The following is a 22,539-nucleotide window of genomic DNA, read 5'->3' as shown; positions in this document are numbered from 1 at the left end:
ATGCTCTGTTTTAGGTTCTAAACATATGGCAAAGGCTCAGTAAATATCTTCCCTCTGTTTGATATTTCAAGGCATAAGGAAGTAGTCCTCGAAGTGGGTTTGACCTCTAGCAAGGCATGCAGGTCCGCTCACTTACTTATCTTTCATGAAGCAGGGGTAGGGAACCGCTTGAACCTGGACAGCAACTTCCTGGGAGTTCCTTCCTGTTTGCAATTCAATGATCGCCCTTTCAATACTATCCTGCAAATAAATAAAAGCCCGGCCATAGATCTGATTGTGGGATGGAGAATTGTGTGGCCCTGGGGCCCAAATCTTGGTTCTGATGCTCCTCGTGGTCTGTGCAGTCTTCAGACTCATGCGGATGGTGTATTTTACGATAGGAGGAAGAGAGACATTTTCAGAGTCGTAGCCTCTATATGAGCTTCTGTTAGATGGAAGCTTAAAAATGACACCTAAAAATAAACCAGCAACAACAGCACAAGAGTTACTCCATGGGCAGCGTCACTTGCTGGTCAGAGGGAACACTAGGGAGCAGCCAGACTACTGAGTTAGTAACAGGATGGTGGATTCAGGCTCTTGGTTTAGGAGGATGGTTCCTAAGAGGTGTCAATCTCAAGGGTTCAAAGCTGGAGTTAAGAATATCATCACAAAGGAAGTGACAGATTAAATATATCACTGTAAATGACAAAAAAAAATCCTCTTAGATAGACAACCTTGACTGGTAATGAGGCTAGGCTAAACTTCACCCTTAAATGCAATGCTTTCCACTCTTAATTTTTCTGAAGTGAGATAAGATATTTGTTGAAGGTTTCTTGTACTTTGACAGTGTAGCGGATTGACTAAATGAAGGGTTCTCATTTATACTGACATCAGAAAGGGCACCAATCCTCAGGCTATGCTCTTTTGAGTTCTGGATGAAGGAGGTTAGAAAAGAATGTTGCCCGTTATAGTACAGAGAGACTCTCTAATCCAGCGGGACAACACTTACTTCCGAAAAGTTCATTGCTTTTGTAGAGCTTTTCAGCCACCATCTCCATTTCCTCCACAGTGTCTGCTGCCTGAATGCGGTCATACAGTACACAGGAGGAAATGTTCACTGTCAAGGAAGACAGTGTGTTAAGCTGGTCAATGATGTCAATGTTGTTCTCCAGTTTCAGCCTGAGAACATCTAAAGAAGCAAAGAGAGAGAGAGAGAGAGAGAGAGAGAGAGAGAGAGAGAGAGAGAGAGAGAAAGAGAGAGAGAGAGAGAGATATTATTATCTTTATTCCAGAAGTAGTAACAAAATATTGAGGGCATTTATTTATTTATTTATTGCAAATGGTACCCATTAAACTAAATTGTAACAATCAGGTAGCACTGTAGTATTTTCTTTGAAAATATCTAGAATTCTATGCTGATGAAAATGTTGCCAGTTCTGCAGAAATTCCTTGAGGAGAATGTTAAGCGAGTTACAAACACAGTCACCATAGTGCAGAAGTATAACAAAGAACTAAGAATGCGCACATCCTGAAGAATTATACTGATAGAGGCTGGGGAGCTGGAACGGTAGGCAAAGTACTTAGCAGGCAAGCAGAGGGACACTGAGTTTGAATGCTCAGCACCCATGTAAAAGCCAGGCATGGCAGTGCCTGCATTGGCAGGGGTTGGAGTAGAGACAGAAACAGGTAACACCCTGAGGCCTGCTGGCCAGACAGTCTAGCTGAATTGACAAGCTCCATTTTCAGTGAGAGACCCTGTCTCAAAAACAAAAACAAAACAAAACAAAACAAAAAAAAAAGGATGAAGATCTTCTCCCAGTCAGTAGGTTGCCTTTTTGTCTTAGTGACAGTGTCCTTTGCTTTACAGAAGCTTCTCAGTTTCAGGAGGTCCCATTTATTCAATGTTGTCCTTTATGTCTGTGCTGCTGAGGATATGCGTAGGAAGTGATCTCCTGTGCCCATATGTTGTAGAGTACTTCCCACTTTCTCTTCTATCTGGTTCAGTGTGTTCAGCCTGATATTGAGGTCTTTAATCCATTTGGACTTGATTTTTGTGCGTGGCAATAGGGGGAATGAGATGGTTGGGATAAAGGAAGCGTGGACACGGGAGCAGAGAAATATATATCCTAATTAAGGGAGCCATCTTAGGGGTGGCAAGAGACTTGACTCTAGAGGAGCTCACAGGTGTCCAGGGAGATGTCCCCAGCTAGTATCTTGAGCAACTGAGGATAGGGAACCTGAAAAGACCCTATCCTATAGCCATACTGATGAATATCTTGTATATCACCTTAGAACCTTCATCTGGTGATGGATCGAGATAGAGACAGAAACCCACACTGGAGCACTGGACTGAGCTCTTAAGATCCAAATGAGGAGCAGAAGGAGGGAGAACATGAGCAAGGAAGTCAGGACCACGAGGGGTGCACCCACCCACTGAGACAGTGGAGCTGATCTATTGGGAGCTCACCAAGGCCAGCGGGACTGGGACTGAATAAGCATGGGATGAAACCGGACTTTCTGAACATGGCGGACAATGAAGGCTGATGAGAAGCCAAGGACAATGGCACTAGGTTTCGATCCTAATACATGAACTGGCTTTGTGGGAGCCTAGCCTGTTTGGATGCTCACCCTCCTGGACCTGGATAGAAGTGGGAGGACCTTGGACTTCCCACAGGGCAGGGAATCTGGACTGCTCTTCATTCTCGAGAGGGAGGGGGAATGGAGTAGGGGGAGGAGGAGAGGGGTAGGGGAGTGGGGGAAGGGGCGGTGTGTGTGAGAAGGGGGAGAGAAACTGGAAACGGGGAGGAGGCGGGAATTTTTTTTTTGCAACAACTTAAAAAAATAAAATAAAAAAGATGGAGAGGAGAGAGAATTATTGTTGATCTCCATATGTATGTACACACACATGAACATTATATGTATATACTACACACAGAAGAAGTAAACATATCATATAGGAAATAAGCTATGTGCTAACTATCACTGTTTTAAATAAACTAAACAAAAATGCTTCCTTATGACAAAACTCCAGCTCCAAGGGGGTCTGACACCGGCTTTAGACAACATGGGTACCTGGAGTAGTACCCTCACAGAGGCATACAGATAGCCACACAGTTTAAAATAGAACAAAATAAAATAAAAGCCGCAATATCAAAAATCTAAGCAAGATGTTGGTCTATATTAGATACTTTCCACTTTCTTATATTATCAATAGACAATTTTGGGGGCAGAGTTCAGTGATACAGCACTTGCCTTGCACGCACAAAGTCTGGTATTTGATTCCTGCTACCACCACCGTGAATAAACAGTAAAGTCGTATGTGACTCCTCTCTATTCATGTCTAAATTAACCCAGACAAAAAGATCCAGATTTAATATTAAGTAATTACTCCAGAAGAAAGAGGGTTTAATTATTCTGCAATTGCAGGATTCCTTGTGAGGAAAGCAGTAGGGACCAAGGGTAAATATGAAATCACGAGTTAACAAATCATTTGACCAATTAAGTTTTTATTAATTTGCTCATCATGAAGTCTGAGCTGCAACTGTCATAAATCCTTTCTAAACAGGCTCCTCACCTTATCCAAAATCAGTCCTTGTTCCTCACAGAGGGCAGCTTCCTAAATACCTTTCTCAATACATTTAAAAGTAAAAGCCTTTACTTGATGGAGATGCTGAAAGGGAGAGCTATACTGCTGTTGAACACGGTGGCCTCCAGCGGATACTGGGAGTCAACATAACAAAAAAGGAGGCTCTAGACCTGTTGGTACTTGAACTCAAGAAAAAGCTTTGGAGAGGCAGTAACAGCTCCAAGGTCTAACTGTATAATCATTTACCTATGCAATTATAATACAAGTCTCATTGACAAACATATATATATATGTGTGTGTGTGTGTGTGTGTGTGTGTGTGTGTGTGTGTGTATGCATGTATGTATGCACTGTGTTTGCATAGTCACAATCAGTTTTGAGCATCAAACTCAGGCCTTCAAATATATTATGCTTACTGCTGTACTTACTTTAATCTGATTTTAAATTCAAAGCCTCATCTCCTATTTTAAAAGTTAGGGATCATAAAATTTATTTAAGAACTTTATAGTTTATCCCTGATATTTTTATCAAATGGTGACTTACCATTTACTTTTGGAAAACAAATCCCCTAACACCTCTCTTTAACCAAATTAGCTTGGCTATCCTCAAATGCATGCAATTATACATCATATGGCTACCTGCAAATATAGACATAATTCTTCCCTACCGGCTTGCTACCTAAATCATACGTGTCCCAGAGGTGCTGGGGAGGAAGAGGGTATTTGCTCTGCTGCTGCCAATTTCTGATGCTCTCAATCCCTTCTTCATCCTTGTGGTTGCATAGCAACAGTGAATCAGACACAGCCTGAATTAGATGTCTTGCATCTTTAGGTTGAAGGTGGGGACTTGGCAGAGGGAATATGTAAGTTCAGACAGCTGCCTTTGATTCTCTGCAGCTTCTTCCTTTTAAATGACCTTGAGAAGAAGATCCAACCTTGAATACTTATTTAGGCTTATTTTCTTTTGAGTCCCCCCATTTGCCTTTGTTAACTCTATAGCCTTTTCCAGTTACATCTTGGTGATGCCAAGGCCAGCGGAGATCAAATGTTAAATGCTGCCAGAAATCGTCTCACCTTCCCACACTTGTGAGGACTGACTTTTCATTGAGTTATCAAGGAAGGGAAAGAAATCAAATGTGCTACCTTACTTCTGCCTTCCCATGATGAAGGTAAAAGTTGGGTTTACACAATGTATCTTGCTGCAGAATCACTGAAATGAATGATGAAAAGAAGTGTTTACAATACCACTACTCCTAATTAATGGGAAACATTGTAGCCATGTCTAGGGTCCCACGTTCTTCCAGGAGCCAATAAAAAACTAAATGCAGAAGAAAAGGGAAGTTCTCTCACAGTACAGGGCACTAGGTCTCTTCCCCCATTCTGATGTGCAGTGAATGAAATTCCACTGTGCTACGGGACTCACCAAGGTCGTCAATCTGCTTCAGGAGTTCAACAGCATCAAGACCCACGGAGAACTTTACAAAAACTTGCACAAAGGGGTTCCTTAGAGTATTCTAAAATTAATAATAAGAGCCAGTTTTAATATGAGAAGAAAAATGTTTAATCATTGCCACTCTACGCACGACCTTGGAACAGTAAAGCAGCCACCACCAGGCGTTGTTAAGGCACCTGCTTGTGGGCTCATACACAAAGATTTGAAAGAATGAGTGTCTGTTTTTCACACAAATTGCTCAGGTTTCTAAAAGTGTCCAGAAGGAACCAACATTATTTTTAACATCAGAGAATTATACTCAATGCAACAGAATTTTTCTCAGTGCTAATAAATTACTTCCTTTTAAAGATATGCTCTAAATAATGTGGTTCAGGGTGTATTTCGTTCTCCTGAGATGAATAAAAGCAACTGTTGACATTTGCAAAGTCTGCATGACATCTGAACTCACAACTGCTTGGTATTCTAGTTACTCATCCCCAGCTGTGAGGTGCCTCCTTCCTGGCTCCGGGTTGTCTTTCTAAAGTGGAGGACAAAGGACTCATCAGAGAAGTCAGTGTCCATTATTATAGTACCGCTCTGTATTGAACAACAACAACTATATGGTCATGGGAAAAGATCAGTAAAACCAGCCTCCACTCCATTGAAACACTGATAATTTAAAGTAATAATTTAAAATATTAAAGCTTCTATTGTTATTTTCCAATCTAAGAGACATAGCTTCTACCCTGAAACCATCACTAGCTTTTTCACAGTGAGCTAGGCACTACTATGCAGATTTTTTTAACACACCTCAAAGAGAATATCATTCTTACCGTTTTCCCTGTATCTTTTGGATGTGTGTGTATGTGTGTGCACCCCAGTGATTGAACCCAGAGCCCAGAGCCTGAGCCTGTGGAGCAAGCACTATATCGCAATGCAAGGTCATCTGTTAATGCTTCAAATATCAAACTCCCTGTGAATTTACAAAACTGAGTTTTTCCTCAAGAACTGAGAGTAGCAATTTATCTTTTTCTGGAGTAGAGATGCTTCAGTTATCCGATAGTCTCACTGTGAAGATGGCCACGGAGGGTCTAATAAATTCAGCACTTTGCAACTATTATGTACAACATATGTTCTTTGGTAATTCAGCACTAGAGCCAACCAAAAAAAAAATTCCCTAAAAAAATAATGTGTGTGGACTACTTTTTTCCCTCTCCATAGATAACAAATTTTTAGGAGAAAAGAGCAGTCTTCTATTTAGGAGAATACATAGGGCAATAACATTCTATTCAAGAAACTTTGTTATATGAGACTCGCTAAAAAAGATCCACTACAAACGAGTATTCTTTAGCTTAGTATAGTTAAATTGGACAGTACATTGTGGGGGACATGTTTCATGGAAAATAACCTTCATTTTATACTTATTAAATATATTGATGGTTTATATTTATTTTCTAATTCATACTAGAAATGTAACTATCTATGCACTCACTGTTAGTCAAAACAAACTGAAGAAAGCAGCTTCTAGGTACAATTTTCCTGAAAACTTAAATGAAACAAATGAGTCATCCTAGCTTTAATTTATTTGCATGGTGATAAAAACAGGTAATATGTATATCTATATGTATGTATGTACATATAACACATGCATTGTATATACCACATATCATATATAATAAACATATATGATACATCATATATAATATGTATAACATATATAATGCATATTATATTTAAGTGTTATATATATTGCAAACCAAGAATATTTTAGAAATATATATATATATATATCTTCCCTCCAGAGACAGTGTGACAGTGTCTTGAACAGAATATTTGGATATATATATATATATATCCAAAGTATTCTTGGGCTCTGTCGGTTTTATGGGGGTCATCTCTTTTCAATGCAAGCCACTTTTTCCTGAGTACAGCCATTACTATCATTACTGACATACTTTTCTCCAGCTGATAACAGGTTAGCTCTGCTGCTTGCTCTTTAGTTGTCAAAAGTTCTGTTTGTGATTGGACCACTTCCCTAAACTGTTATAAGTATTTTCAGAAAACCCTGCATCTTTTTTTACAGGAATCACAAATCATACTTTTCAAACTGATGTGCACATAGTTGCACCATCAAACCTGTAACTATACTGGCATGATCATCAGGAGTGGCTGAGTGAGGACTAAATTTAGAAGGGACCGATTTATTAGAACATTTTTCTAGGTGTGTTTTTTAATTCATTATGACAGCACCTGTGTGCAATTTATGCCACATGCATCAACTAAAGAACCCCTGAGGTTGGATGCCTTCTAGAACATTAATACTCCAGAAATTCTAAAACCAATTAGTACCACAGAATAATTTAAAAGAGAGATAGCTTGAACACATCCATGCCATACTAATTAAGTCGTTAAGTAAGTGATTTTAGCACTAGTTATAGTTACATCGGTGTGTAAAAATTCTCACCTCTAAGGTAGTAGAGAGACAGGAAGGTCTAGAAGGAAGGGAGGAGCTACAAACGTGAATGAGAAATCTATTCTGTTTCTGACGCTATCTCTGGAGGAAGGCTATCCTAATCATTTGAAAATAGATGCTAAGTTACAATCTTCACATAATAAAGGTGATTATAATATCAAAGAACTGTATTTCCCAGGAATGTGTATGGCACAGAAATCTAGTACCTGGAGCATTGGAATTGTCTGGTTTAGCAGGTGGAAGGAATTCATGAAGATTGGTGACTTATCCATCCACTCCTGAGATTTTTCTCTTAATTCCGCCAACTGCCTCAGAGTTACATTGGACTTAAAAACAAAGAAACAAGAAAGATCTGGTCAATTAGTATCTTTCATGTATTTCAATACAATATACAACTTTTGGCATATAAAAATATCATTAAAAGGTAAAGATTGTTAAAAAAGAAAGAAAGAAAAAGAAAGCCATTGTCAGAACTTTCCTATGTGTTCAAAAGTTTCAAGTGATATAGCTTACAAAGATCAAGATCATTTATAAAAATTCTGGAAATTTTAGGGCTTGCTTGATGTCCAACACGAATTTATAATAAAAATGGAAGCCTCCCCGAGTCCTTACAAATTTTCCTTTCTACCAATGTTAAACTTCAAATCACTACTAAAGTGAGTTCACAGACATAGGAAGGAGTTTCTTATTCAATTAAATTTTCTAAGCTAGAAGGCAAAGTAAAGATGCTCTTGTTTCTTGTTCCTGGGAACAAGTACACCACAGCCTTTTAGGAAGCCAATCTGGAAAGAACTATCCAAATGAAGCACAGCCAAGCATGGTGGTGCATGCCTACAACCCTAGCACTTGGGAGGCAGAGGCAGGAGGATCCTGAACTCTCAAGGATAGCATGAGCTGCATAGCAAGACCCTATTTCAATAAGACAAATTAAAACAGAGCAACAAAATGTCCTAAAACCCTTCAATTCTAGACATTAGCCTTACTGAAATAAAATACCAATTTCACAAAATGCATGCGCATGTGTTTTGTTGGCCATAGTGTTTATATTAGCACAAACCCAAAACCATATGCCAGAAATAAAATGAATCTTTTCATAAGCATTTGATTATGTGATATGAGAATATGAGAATAAAATAAATGCATTTCATGCCATTAAAAATCTCTTTAACATCTGTAAAAATGAAAGAATTTAGCTAGCTCTATTGAGTTAAAGGATTCTTACCACATGAAAGATTGGAGACTAGGATTTTAAAAACATTAAAAGGGTGAGGGGGATCTATGCTTCACCAGTGAGAGTGACATCATTTACATGAAATCTGGGGTGTATACGCCCATAAGATGAGTAAGGTATTAAGTCATAAACATTCAATGCAACAACACTCAGTGGTAATTTCCTGTTCATTTTCTGTAATCTCAAACGTAATGTCAGACTCCCATCACCTATAATTTAATGACCAGGCGACACTAAGGCAGATTTTCTTTTCACATTCACTCTTTAGCTTTTAGAAGAATAGGTGTATAATTCAAATATTTGAAGCTATTTTTTTTAGAGCGGGGGTAGGGGGATTGGGTTCAACCTCCAAAGCATCCTGTCTCAGCCTCTAAGACACTGGGACTATGGCCATGCTCTACACGCCTGTCTTCAAGCCAAGCTTACTGGTTTTTCTTTTCTTTTCAGTGGTGTGCACTGAGCCCAGGGCCCTTCGCATCTCAGCCCAGCACTCTACCATGGAACACCATGTCCACCCTTAAAGCCAACTTAAAAAAATACTGTAAAATGCTAAGTATGGGTCCTGATGATATTGTCTATTTCAACATGTATCTTTGATATAATTTAAAAATATTAAATCATACAACGAATTATGAAGTCAATAATTTATACTTTAAGAACTAATTTTTATTTGAATGAGTTAAACAATCACACATTTTTAATATCCTTTTTATATATACTTTGAACATTTGACATTAATTGAAAACTTTTTGGCTTTCTTAGATACACTAAAAAGTCTGGGGTCTAGCAGTACCTAATTTCATTCCCAAGTGTCAAGGTGGTTGATTTCACCAGAAGCTCCCACTTGGCATAACTTATACCCTACCCCATTCACAACTACCTAGGGCCAAAGTAAAGAATTATCAAAATTTTCAAACACCAAGGGCAATGATGATGGTAGAGAAGACATAAGTCAAAATCCCCTAAAATAAATTTAGAAGTTGGCTACTTTAGAACAGAAACAGTACACCACATAGAAACATGGAGTTTGACAGCCAAACCTTTTCCATAATGGCCTTTGTAGCTGGGTTATATGGTGCATATAAAATCTTCCCCAACAACATTGGTTTCAAGAATGCCCAAATTACAGGTCCAGCAGGCATGTTGATGATGTCTTTGTAAAGGGAGAAGCAAAATGGTGCTGGAAATTAAAAGCAAAATGAAATCAGCCAATTATTAGGCACAATTGTTATGCATCATTCATTATGATTTAGAAGAAAACAAAAAAATCATTTCTAGGTACATTCCATATCTATTTATTTATAGAGAATTGGTTCAGCTTATGTTGCCTAAAATTTATGTCTTCGAACTTCCTACAGTGATAACAGATATTAGGCATCTGGTGTTGAAAGCAGAGTAGCAATTGTTTTTTTAGGTGGGAAAAGTAGAAGCTAATAAGCAAGCCCAGAATAAATGGTGGCATTTTGCCAAGGAGAAACACAAAGATTTCAAATCATATTTCAGACTTGCTTCTAACAGATCCATTTTGCCAGCGCTTAATTTTCCTAAAATACACAAAACCCTACTCCTGGGACAGTCCCAGATACGTGAGAGCCATTCACAGCTTTTTGGTGAATGAATAAAAAGATGAATGAATGAGTCAACCCAATTGCTATCCTAAACTCGATATATAACCTGGAAGAGCTCCTAAGATCACATTTTGCATCTCAAAGTTTATATATCAAGTAAATGGTTTTGATATGCGATAAACAGTTATGCTCGGCTGCACACACGCAGGTCTACCATATGCCATATAAACGTCTAATGCTAGAAAGTTCGGGGAAAATATTGACCTGAGAACATTTAAAAAAAGCTTTTGCATTTTCTACTGGCAAGAGTTCCTAGTTATGACCCCCAGATGCTAACCGCAGAGCAGTGTAGGTTAACAACAATGTGATCAGTGATGGGCTGCATGGATGAAGGAGTCCTACACCACAGCATCATCTGCTGGTGTGCCGGCTGGCTTGTCTAGTTTGTCTATGATCCCACGATGACAAAGCCACCTAATGACACATTTCTCGGGGCACATGTCTATTGTTAAAGTGATCTCTATGACTGTACACTCTGTCGTGTAGAAAGCCCAACAGCTCTGAGACCTCCAAGTTCAGTGACCTTGGGCAGGTTATTCAGTATCTTTACACCTCTATTAACGTCATCAAGATGCAACCGTGTAGACATTACCTCATGGGGAGGCTGTGGCGAAGGCATGAGTTAAAAGACAGGATACGCAGCAAGAACTGCATAAGTGTTTTCTATTTTTATTCTGAGATAAAATTAATACTTCATTTACCATCAGACGTGGTGACAGAACATGCAATGCTCTTGTCATTAAAAATAATTATCATACTTATTGTAAGTTACACTCACTAGCATTTAAGGGAATTCCATATTTTGCAGCAATCTCTTCTTTAGTCAATTTATAAGTTAGAAAATCTTTGGTGTGGTTGCCTTTTGGCTTCTGGGAAGAAGGCAGCATGGAGGTTAAATACTCCGTAGTAATCCCTTGGGAACAGAGCGCTTGGGAGATGGTACTGAAAGATCCTGCTGGCGTGTTCATCCGGGTGCTTCTGTACATGGCCTGGGAGACAATGTCCAAGAGTTATTAATGTTACCTGAGCCACATGTGCTCTGGAAGACAACACAGAGAGAAAAAGTGGTAAGGCTGTAAGTTTTCATAATTTCTTTAAGCATGAATGGCAAACGTAAATACAGAATGATAAGCCTCATTGGTTTACGCACCAAACATGACGGAAGTGGGAGTTTTCCTCTAGTGAGTTTCTGTCTTAAAGGTGCTGTGTTGAGAGCTGAATTTATTGTACCCAATCTTAAATAAAAGTCAGCATAGCAAGAAGAATTTCATTACCGAGTGACTCTTCTACCTGTGTTAATGGAACACTCCTGGACAGATGCATTTGTTTCAGGGATCTCATTCTGTCTAGCAGGGGATGTGCGCCAGACGCCAACTGATTGAGGGTCTTTTTCAGCTTTATGAAAAGCTCCATCATCCTTTCCACTGGCTTCTGGTCTTTCCTTGGGAAAAACACCTAATGGGAAAAGAATGAAAGTGACTGATTGATATGGAAGTACTAAAACCTCATGGATGGGTGGCAAGATTATAAAACAGAATGGCCTCTTTGAAAAATGTTTCTAAAAGTCTATTGAGCAGGTAAATAGAGATTTTTCCATACCAAACATTCCATTTCTAGATATTTACCAAAGCAAAGGGGATCCAAAGAAGGGATCCACTGGTACATGGACAGTTATAGGCTTTGCTTAGCAGAATTTATTCTTAAATGCAATATAATATGGGCATATAAAAAAGGAAAATATTATACTACATGAAAGAAGCCACATACACAGACCAGTTACTGTGTGATTGATTCAACTGATGCAAAAGGCAAAGAAATAATTTGAGATCAGCCAGCTCTTCAGCTCTTCTTGTGAACTGTGCCTTGGGGCGATACCACACTACCACATGGGCCTAAGGACAGCTAAGGAAACGGTGATTCCAGGTGGGGCATATGTGCAGATAATGAGGCCCTGGTATAGGATTGGGGGTTTTCCTAGAAATAAAAAAAGGAAACCACTGGAAAGTTATAAGTCGAGTCATGGCATAAAGTGACGTGTTCTCAAAGGTCTCTTTGCTGCTTGGTGGGTGCTGGGATGGGATTCTGGAATTCTTTTGGGGCAACAGCAGGGGTGAAAACATGAGAGGGCTCTAAATAGGGTTAACTGTAACTAACACAAAACATCTTTATCCCCTCAGCGTCTGGAGTTTCTCATTTTTTTAAATATTTATTTATTTATTATGTGTACAGCATTTCTTCCATGTGTGCCTGCTAGCCAGAAGGGGGCACGAGGGTCTCATTACAGATGGTTGTGAGTCACCATGTGGTTGCTGGAAATTGAACTCAGGACCTCTGAAAGAGCAGTCAGTGCTCTTAACCACTGAGCCATCTCTCCAGCCCCCGGAGTTTCTCATTTTTAAGAGGGAGGAAAAGCAAGTTTCTCTGCTTTTAAAGATATGCACATGATTTTGGCCCAGGTATGGACTTTGCTGAACAATATGTTTAATCTTCTGTTTTGTCCCTTTCTGTCAGTTGTGCACTGAGTAACTTGCTAGAGCACTGCTCACGGCTGTGGAGCTCTGTTCACTTAGCTCCATGCCAAAATGACCATAAATAATGGCAGTTTCTTACTCAATTGACAAAACAATACAAACATTCTCACTTTGAAAACACCCACCCAAAGAATCCTACATACTTTTACATTTGAAAATTCTTCTTAGTGTGTTTAATTTCCAAGACTTTTTAAAACAATATTTCTTTTTAAAAAATTAACCTTTCTTTTTATCTTTATTTTTTAATTTAATTTTTATGTGTATAAATATTTTCCTGCCTGTACATATATGTACCAGTGCCTGCAGAAGGCAGAAGGCATCAGACCCCGCAGGACAGGAACTACAGATGATAATGAACTGCCATGTAGATGGTGGGAATTGAACCCAGGGCTCCTGAAAGAGTAGCTATTGTTCCTAACCACTGAGCTATCTCTCCAGTCCCCACTCTTTATTTTCATTGCACTAAATTAATGCTTATTCACTGTAAGAAATGATAAGAGAGTTTATATTTTAAATAATGGTAGTCATATATTAATCTTATCTCTGTTCTTAGATATAAAAACTAAGACTTGATAAATTTGGGACATTAGTTTCTTCATCTTAGTTGGTTCTAAAATAGTGTGATAATTCCAGAAGCAATATAGATGAGTCTTATCCCTTATGGTATTGGAACGCATCTGGCAACTTGCCTTGTATGTGAAATTGTAGATGTCTAAGTAGTGTAGAAGGGTGAGTCCGATGACGTAGGACTGGTGTGATCTCTCTGGAAGTGGCAGCTTGCAGAATTCCTTCATGGCGTCTTCCAGTTTGGGGTGGGTGACATTTGCATCACATGAATGCAACCAGAACACACGAGAAATTATCTGTGAGTCAGAAGAAGAAAACTATTTTAGCTGTGAACCTTTTGAGTATCTTCTGTTCAACTTAAGCAAGTTTCAAAATATGACAAGTTGTCCCCAGGAATGAAATTCATCTTTCAAAGCCTCTATCATGGTATTTCTTCTTTATCTACTTTCATGGTTATGTGTGGTATGCTTGTCACTGTGTATGCATCTTTCTATTTGTGTGGACACACATATGTGAGAATGAGTGCTGTACATGGGTGCCCATGCATGTAGGGGCCCAAGAATGTCAGAAATCATCCCCATCACTCTTCCATCTTATTCAATAAGGCAAGGTCTGTCAATCAAAATCAGACCTCACCGATAAATACAGTTACTTGCCAACCAGATTTCTTTGAGACTCCCCAGTTTCCACCTTCTGATGCTGGAATTACACGCAGAACACATACATTCAGGGCATTCTGGGGACTTGAACTCCAGTTCTTGACTTTGTGCACAAGTGCTTAACCACTGATACATCTCCCCAGTAGCGTAAGGCACCAATAACTATTAATAAAACTACAGAGAACCTATACTCACTGCAAGGCAAAAGAAGATGGGAAAGGCAGGCAAGTAGGGATTCAGGAGGAAAAACAGAATTTTTCTAGAACAATCAGGTATAAAATAACAGAAGAAAAGGTACAAAAAAATTAGTAGAAAATAATAGTAGAAAAGGGAGTCAGTCTGGGCAGGGATGAGTGCTTTAAGACTCGTGTTTGTTTTAAATATTTACCTTTCCTTAATTTGAGGTACAGTTCATTGTTGATGATCATTGAAAGTTATAGTCTTACATCACATCCTCTACAGCTTCAAGAAGCTACAGAGCAAAGAAGAGATGAAGACAAAGAGGAGGAGGAAGTGGTAGTCCAGAATCACAGCTTATGTGAACTGCTGTTCCTAGCGAGTAATGCACAGCCACAGAAGTGTGCAACGGGAAGGTTGAAACAAAGAGGAAAGCCCATGACAATGGCAGTCGCAGAACATCTCCTTTCTTAAAAGCTGGGCATATACCCAAAGGATGCACACTCCTACCACAAGGACACTTGCTCATCTATGTTCACAGCAGCATTATGTGTAATAGCCAGAACCTGGAAACAACCTTGATGCCCCTCAACCAAAGAATAAAGACAATATGGATAAAAAGAATGGTACATTTACACAACGGAGTTTTAATCGGTGGGGGCGAGGGAAATAATGGCATCATGAAATTTGCAGGCAAATGGATATGGAGCTAGAAAACTCTTCCTCAGCAAGGTAACCCATACCCAGAAAGATAAACACAGTATGTACTCACACAAAGTGGATACTAGCCTGGGGAGATGGCTCAGCCGTTAGAGGCTAGGCTTACAACCAAAAGTAAGTGGATATTAGATGTAAAGCCTATGATACCCAGGCTACACTCCTCAGCCCCAGAGAAGCTAGGTAACACAGAGGACCCTATGAGGGATTCATGGGTCACTGGGAAGAGGAAATAGATAAGATATCCTCTATAAACTGCAATTGGTGAGTGGTAAAGGGGAGGGGAAGGGATGATAAGAACATGAGGGATCGGGAAGGTTAAGTTGGAGGCAGGATGGAGGGGGAAAGTAATGAAAAAGATCTCTTGATACAGAGGACTACTGTGGGGTTAGGGAGAAGCCTGGTGTCAGGGAAACTCCAAGGAACCTACAAGGATGGCCTCTAGACAAGAGTGGAGAGGGTGCCTGAACTGGCTTTTTCCTGTAATCATATTGGTGACTACCCTAATTGTTAACACGGAGCCTTCATCCAGTAACAGATGGGAGCAGATGTGGAGATCCATAGTCAAACACCGAACTGGGAGTGCAGTTGAAGATAAGGAGGAGGGATTGTATGAGCAGAGGAGTTCAAGATGAAGATAAGGAAACCTACACAGACAGCTGACCTGAGCCTGTGGGAGTTCACAGACTCTGGACCAACAGCTAGGGAGCCTGCATTGACCCGACCTAGGCTCTCTGCATCAGGGTGACAGCTATGCAGTTTGATCTTTTGTGGGGTTTTTAGCAATGGGACCAGGACCTGTTCCTGGTGCATGAGCTGCCTCTTTGGAACCTATTCCCTACGGTGGGATGCTCTGTCCAGCCTTGATGCAAGGGGGAGGAGCTTGATCCTGCCTCAGCTTTATATGCATGATTTGTTAACTCTGATGGGAGGCCTTATCCTTCTGAAGGGAGACAAAGGAGGGGGATAGAAAGGAGGTGGGAAGAGGAAACGGGAGGGGAAACTGTGGTTGGTATGTAAAATACATAAATTTAGAAAGACAAAAATAGCAATCAGACTGTGTGCCCTCATTTCTTCACAAAGGTGGCTTCCAAAGCCAAGTACCTGGTGACAAAGTGATGGCTGTGAACCAAATGAGCAAAAGGCGAGATCAAGAGGAAGGAAGAAAGCAAAGCAAGGCAGTTGTAAGTTTTGCATAGGGAAAAAAATAAATAAACAAAAAGTTTTGCATAGAGAACCAACCACAAGGACACGAACAGCTTTAAAGTCTGTTGGAGGGAACTTTCCATGAACTTTATTTTGCTGTGCTTAGTGACTGAGCTGTGCTTAGAAATGACACACTCTGTCACATGGGGCCTTAAGCTGCACAGCTCTTTTGGAAAATTTCCATGATACTTCCAGACAATGGACTTGGAAAGAGGATAAAAGACACGATATTTTGAGTGGAAAACTATATTATCTGCTAAGAAGAAAATAGCATTATTTTCGCAGGGGAAAAAAAGTTTGCTATCACCACAAGCATTTCCGTGATTCCACTGATGACATCTATGGAATATGCTAGCCCTCTTCCAGGGGCTTTAACCAAATAGAAGTGAATAACCTGCTTTAGTTATTGCGACAAAGAGTAGACATCTGTGTGCCTAACCCGGATGTCCCTTAGGATACCAGATACTGTTATTATAGCAGTAGATACCATTACTGCTGGTTTAAGAAAACTTTCTGAGGAGGAAAGGAAAAGCGGGGAACAAAAAAGTGAGAGAAAGGGTAAACAGAAATCAATGAACGGGAAACAGAGTGACATTTCTTCAGAATTTCTCTTCTAAGGCTGGGAATGTAGCTCAGTGGTAGTCCAGTCTCCAGTATGACACACACACACACACACACACACACACACACACACACACACACACACGGGCAGGATATCTCTTCAAACTTCACTTAAGATTTAGGCTTCTTTTAGCATTTGTATGGAAATTTGATCCAATTCCCATGCAACTTCCTGATGCCTTATATAGAAGCACTTTGCTACCTCAGCCTCTACCAACTGCCCTTCTGTCCAGACGAACCCTTACCTCAGCTCTGTTGTCTGGGATGGGAATGGCCAGCAGCTTGTCAATACTCGTGTTGGACATCCCTATTGCCCTCAGTTCTTCCTTCAGCTCTTCGATGTTTTTAAACATTTCTATTAATTGGCCTGTAAGGCAAACACACACACTCACATACCTCGGTTGTAATGCCACTCTTTTTAGGTACAGTAACATAGCTTCTAGACTAAAATGTACTGAACGTACATGCCTTGCCGGAAACAGATGTTGTCTCCTAGTTTTGGCAAGCTTGGCATCTTTGAGATCTATCTCTGTCTGATTTAGACTTGTTCGGATTATGATGCTGTTAACTTGAGTCAACAGATTGCTCTAAGGTTATAAATTTCCCTGTGATGTCTGCAACCCAAGGTTGATCCGAGGAAAATAGGGTTTCGTCACAGACTTTGATCACATAAGCCACTAAATAAGTATGTCTCCAATTGATTTACCATCACATCATTTCCAAATGCATAGTAGCCTAGGGTCATATGATATGTCAATTTGGGAATAAATTTGATAAATATACTACATGACATTTGTCTTTAATTTTGCCCAGAACATGATAGTTCATAAATGGTCTATACTTGAATGTGCAATTTCAAGCTCTTTTAGGATGGCAATTAAAATTATTTCACAGTTGGACCTAATAAGGCATGGTAAACAATATTTTTATTTTTTTGAAGATTATAATCTCTGGAAATGCCTTTTGTGTTTGTTTTTATGGTTTTATTTTACTTATTTTTATTTTATGTGTATAAGTATTTTGCCTGCATGGATGTCCATGTACCACGTGAGTGTAGTGGCCAGACAGTTCAGAAGAGTGTCAGATATTCTAGGAATTAAGTTATAAATGTTTATGAAATGCCATGTAGGTGCTGGGAACAAAACCCAGGTCCTCTGGACAAGCATTGTGTGTTTAACATCTGAGCCATCTCTCCAGCTCTGATTTTTTTAATGCTAAGTGACCCTCATACTTTCTTTATTTTTAGACTTTCCAATTTTGTGCCTGACTGTTGTCTAAAATTCAAAATGTCTTTCTCTCTAGTATTTAGGTATTATGCAAAGAAGGAATGTATTGCCTGGTGTATCACGCTCAGAATCCCAATAGAGAGTTCTCACTTGAGATTTCTGCACACATCTGTGCATCCTTTCCGGGGCTTTTTCTTTTTATCAGATTATTCTATAGAAGGAAACATGCCTCACCCTCCTTCCTACAGTTGACTCTAACACACTTAGCTATATCTAAAAATCACAGGTAAATGTTGTAAGCTGCTAAATTTTGGAAATCTTTTTGCTATAACGTTGTTTCAGATTTCAGTCCCTGCAAGCTCATTGTGTCTGTTTTAGACAAGCAGCCAAATTTGAAAGCTTCGGATTTCCTATTGTCAGGGCAGAGAGAAGAGCAGGTTTGGTTGGAAAGCTTGAAAGAGACTTTCTTAGACTAAGGCCCGGCGAGCACAGGCATCCTAATAAGCCTTTAGAATCCAGCGGGAAACACCTGGTTGCTCAGAAGATTCCGCACTGGTGTTGGCGTGCAGCATGGCCTCTACAGTTGGTATTAACTGCGTGATATTCTCCAAGTAATTCATTTGCAACACCTGTTCCAGGAGCCTGGGACAAAACAGAAGGATACATTCAAGTAGGCATAACGGGTTTTGGAGACAGGATTTTACCAAGGAAGAAGAGGATGGGAAAACTTACCAGTCCATATTTAGATCAATTTTGCTGGGATCTCCAGTAAGCAAATCCCTCAGTTTCGCGGATACTGTATTGTCGTGGTACAGAAAGCCAGTAACAATATCAGTGCCCAACTCTGCTGCTTCAATCAGCTGCACGTGAAAGGTGTGGTCTTTACACAGCCTGCCAAAGCTTATGTTAGAGAGCTGGCAGGATCCCTCTATTGCACTGAACGTTTCGGATTCACAGAGGAGTTCTGTCAAGTTTCGAAGCTGAGACAGCTTTCCAGAAAGGGGAAAGAAGAGAAGATAGATTAGTCATGTTTACTCTGCATATTCAGCAATTGGCACTAAGCAACCAAATTTGATTTGCAACAGCTATGCATTAGTTAGCTGGTGTTGGGCTCTGCGCTATAAGGAAGCACTGCCTCTGCTGCTGTGCATATTGTTCTTTCCTAAGAATTTTGTGAAAACCTTGGAACCTACTAAGCTTGTTTTTCTCAATGGTAGAGACCTGCAGGTTTTCCAAATATACTTTTAAAAATTAAGGGGGGATAATGAGATGACTCAGTAGTTTAGAGATCTTGCTGCAAAATACTCAAGGCTGCAGTTCATATCCAAGTAACTGTGTAAGAAGCCAGGTGTCCAGCAAACTCCTGCTCTAAGGTGTCAGACCCTCTATGGGCTTTGGCAGGTACAAGATACATAACCCACGCATATATGTCCTCTCTCCCTCCCCAAAGATAAATAAATAAAAACCAAATAAATCTGTAAAATTTAGAAGAAAAATAATTTTATAGGTATATTTTAAATCTCAATAACTTCAACAAATTTTATATTTAATTTGTATTTTATACCGTGTAAGGACAGAGAGAAGGCAGATTTGGTTTGAGCAGTTGAAAAGCCCTTTCTTCCTCATATCCACCATGGAGGCTATGATACATAGAACAAACCAGAACGGGAAAATAGCAAGTGTGGTGGGGGTGTTCAGGCATTACAAGCCTGGTGTACTGCTGCAGGAGTGGAGATGCTGCAAATTGTATGGAAAACAGTATTGTTCTTCCTCACAACTCAAAAATAAAACAAGCATGTGAGCCAATTCTTGATCTACACTTCAGAGAACTGAAAATAGTACAAAGATGGAGTATTTGTATACTAATGTGCGCAGAAACCTACTTATAATAGCCAAGAAATAGGAACAAGTCAAGGGAAGAATGGATGACCAGAACACATAAAAGTGAAGCAATGTCTCAGGACACACACACACCAATAGGTAAGGGTGTACTGTTGCAACGTGGATGAACCTTGAAGATGCTGTGCTAAATGGAATCAGTCACTCACAAAGACCTTGTGATTCCATATGTGAGTGACCTAGAGGAGTGCTGTCCATAAACACAGGAAGTCAAAGAGAGACTGTGAACGTGCAGAGCTTGGAGGAGGGAGAAGTGAGGGGCTGGTTAATAGAAAAGATTTCGATTTCACATGATGAAAGGGATCCTGGAGACTGGTTACTGAGCAATACGGATGCCATGAACCTAACTGCACCCTACAGCTGATAATGGCTATGGTCTGAATATTATGGTATGATGTCTATGACAATTAAAGTTGAATTTTAAAATTTAATCAACATTTTGTAAGTCTTTAAGCTGTAGCATGCATAAGCAACTCCATGGCAATAGACCTGGTTTTCAGATGTCTGCTTTGTTAGTCCCCTTGTCTTCTGCCTTGTGATCTGTTTAGAAAAACTAAGCAGCTTTGTTTCATGGAGATCTCCAAAAGAACTTCAACTCCCAAACCCAGAAGAATAACAGACCCAGGAACTCTGACGACCTAAGCTCTTTAGTATATTCCTGAACCTCGTTCACTACGCTCCCTGTGTCCTCAGGATATGCTCTCAGTTTGTCCATCCTGAGGGAGGAAAGAATTCGCCTGTGGGAACTCCAGTTCAGCTGTGTGCCGAAGCTAGCCTAGAGCTATTCGTTTTAAGAAGCAAAAAGAGTCAGTGTCATTCACTGTAGCTCAGTTTCCAGTCAGAAGTCACATTTTTAACAGAAATGAACTCTTGCCCGACAGGAGCATAGGTTTGCTAGCCTTTGCCTCATACATCAAAAGGAAGAAAGACTGGCGTGTCTTTAGCCAGAGGTTGGCAGTAAGCACAGGAAGGGCACAGAAGCCAATCATTTGACCATCCCAAAGAACCGATATGACTGACCCATTTTTCAAAGTTATTGAATAGCATAATTGACTTGTGACTTTGAAAATTCTGATGTGACTTCATAATGTATGCAAATTCCACTTCCTGGCCTTATTGCTATGAGAAAATTCCCATTCTAGAATAGACCCAATCATTCTGCACACTGCAACTACATGCTTGCCATGCTGTTCTTAACTTTAATTCCCCAACTACTAGATATGTTTAAACCTCAATGGACGGATCCATATGTCTGTGAACTATCGCTACCACCTGCCCTTTGATGCTTTATAAAAATCTAAAGTTTATTATTTGCTAATTAAAAATATTTTATGTGTATTGGTGTTTTACTTATATGCTTGTCTGTGCACCGTATGTGTGCCTGGGGCCTGCAAAGGCCAGAAGAGGGTGCCAAATACCCTAGAACTGGAGTATAGAGGGTTATGAGCTTTCTGAGGATTGAACTTGTATTAAGAGCCACCTCGAAGGCTACCCACCCAGAGCGGTGAGAGCCTGCCTACTGGGCAGGCCTCAAGGTCCCCTGTAAGGGAGCCCGGGCACCTTCAGCTTGTGCTCCAGGGGTGCCTGTGCTCTCCTGGATCTTGCCCTGCCTGCCTGGTCTTTCCATTTGTCCCTGGATCATCGGGCTACCAGGCGGCCCTATTTATTAGGTACTGAGGAATTTCATCTGGACGGGTGAGAGCGTGCTATCCAGGGGCGGATTGTCCAGGAAGAGAGCACAAACCCCCCTCCCCCAGCTCCTTCTGCAGGGCTGTCTTTCTTACACACGACGCCCCCACATACACAAGCCTGCTTTTTCTGCTAGGTCCTTTGCTCAGGAACAGTTTTCTGCTCCTACACTAAGGCTACCCACCCAGAGAGGTGAGTGCCTACCTATCGGGCAGGCCTCAAGGTCCCCCCAAAAGGGAGCACGTGCACCTTCAGCTTTTGCGGCAGGGTGTCCTGTGTTCTACTCATCCCCGCCCTGCCCCCCAAGTTCTCCCTATTGTCCGCGGGTCATTGGACTACCAGACGTCTATGTTTCAGTGCTGAGGAGTTCCATCTGGACCGGACAGTTCCTGCTTCTACACTGAAGAGATACACCCAGAGAGTCAGTCACAGCAAAGACTGGACCAAGACACCAGGCCTCTCCTGGCTCCATTTGAAGGAAGAGATGGGAAGGCGCCAATGCAAGAATTCCTCCAACAACCTGAAAGGCAACATGACATCACCAGAATCCAGGATCCCGAAATAAGAAGAATTGTACACCCTACTTTAGAAGAATTAGAAGAAATCGACTCAAAAATGAATTATATGAAAATAACAGAAGATCTTAAACAGGAGGTGAAAAACTGCTATAAACAATTAGAGATCACAAACAAAAAGGTAGAGGAAATGAATAAACCGCTCAAAGATACCCAAGAAAACCAAGAGAAACAAGAAAAATCAATCAAACAAGTAAGGGAAGCGGTTCAAGACATGAAGAATGAAATGGAAGTAATGAAGAAAACACAAACCGTGGGAAGAATGGAGATGGAAAATCTGGGTAAACGAACAGGAAATACAGAGACAAGTACTAACAACAGATTACAAGAGATAGAAGAAAGAAT

General features: G+C 40.3%; 1 protein-coding gene across 1 annotated transcript in view; it reads right to left on the bottom strand.

Moving 5' to 3' along the window:
- Positions 1–22,539, bottom strand: part of Abca12 (ATP binding cassette subfamily A member 12) — a 180,673-nt gene that overhangs the window by 52,302 nt on the left and 105,832 nt on the right. The window contains exons 12-22 of the mRNA XM_005361416.2: positions 18,764–19,020; positions 18,561–18,673; positions 17,051–17,172; positions 13,548–13,721; positions 11,618–11,782; positions 11,106–11,316; positions 9,740–9,879; positions 7,675–7,794; positions 4,987–5,077; positions 989–1,168; positions 137–452 (exon numbers count right to left, since the gene is read on the bottom strand). Of these exons, the coding sequence (XP_005361473.1) occupies positions 137–452; positions 989–1,168; positions 4,987–5,077; positions 7,675–7,794; positions 9,740–9,879; positions 11,106–11,316; positions 11,618–11,782; positions 13,548–13,721; positions 17,051–17,172; positions 18,561–18,673; positions 18,764–19,020 (1,889 nt within the window). The remainder of the gene's footprint in view (positions 1–136; positions 453–988; positions 1,169–4,986; positions 5,078–7,674; positions 7,795–9,739; positions 9,880–11,105; positions 11,317–11,617; positions 11,783–13,547; positions 13,722–17,050; positions 17,173–18,560; positions 18,674–18,763; positions 19,021–22,539) is intronic.

Source organism: Microtus ochrogaster, linkage group LG4 (assembly GCF_000317375.1).
Source record: "Microtus ochrogaster isolate Prairie Vole_2 linkage group LG4, MicOch1.0, whole genome shotgun sequence".
Classification (NCBI taxonomy): Eukaryota; Metazoa; Chordata; class Mammalia; order Rodentia; family Cricetidae; genus Microtus; species Microtus ochrogaster.
The sequence above is the reverse complement of the archived record's forward strand: the minus strand, read 5'-3'. Positions and strand labels throughout refer to the sequence as shown.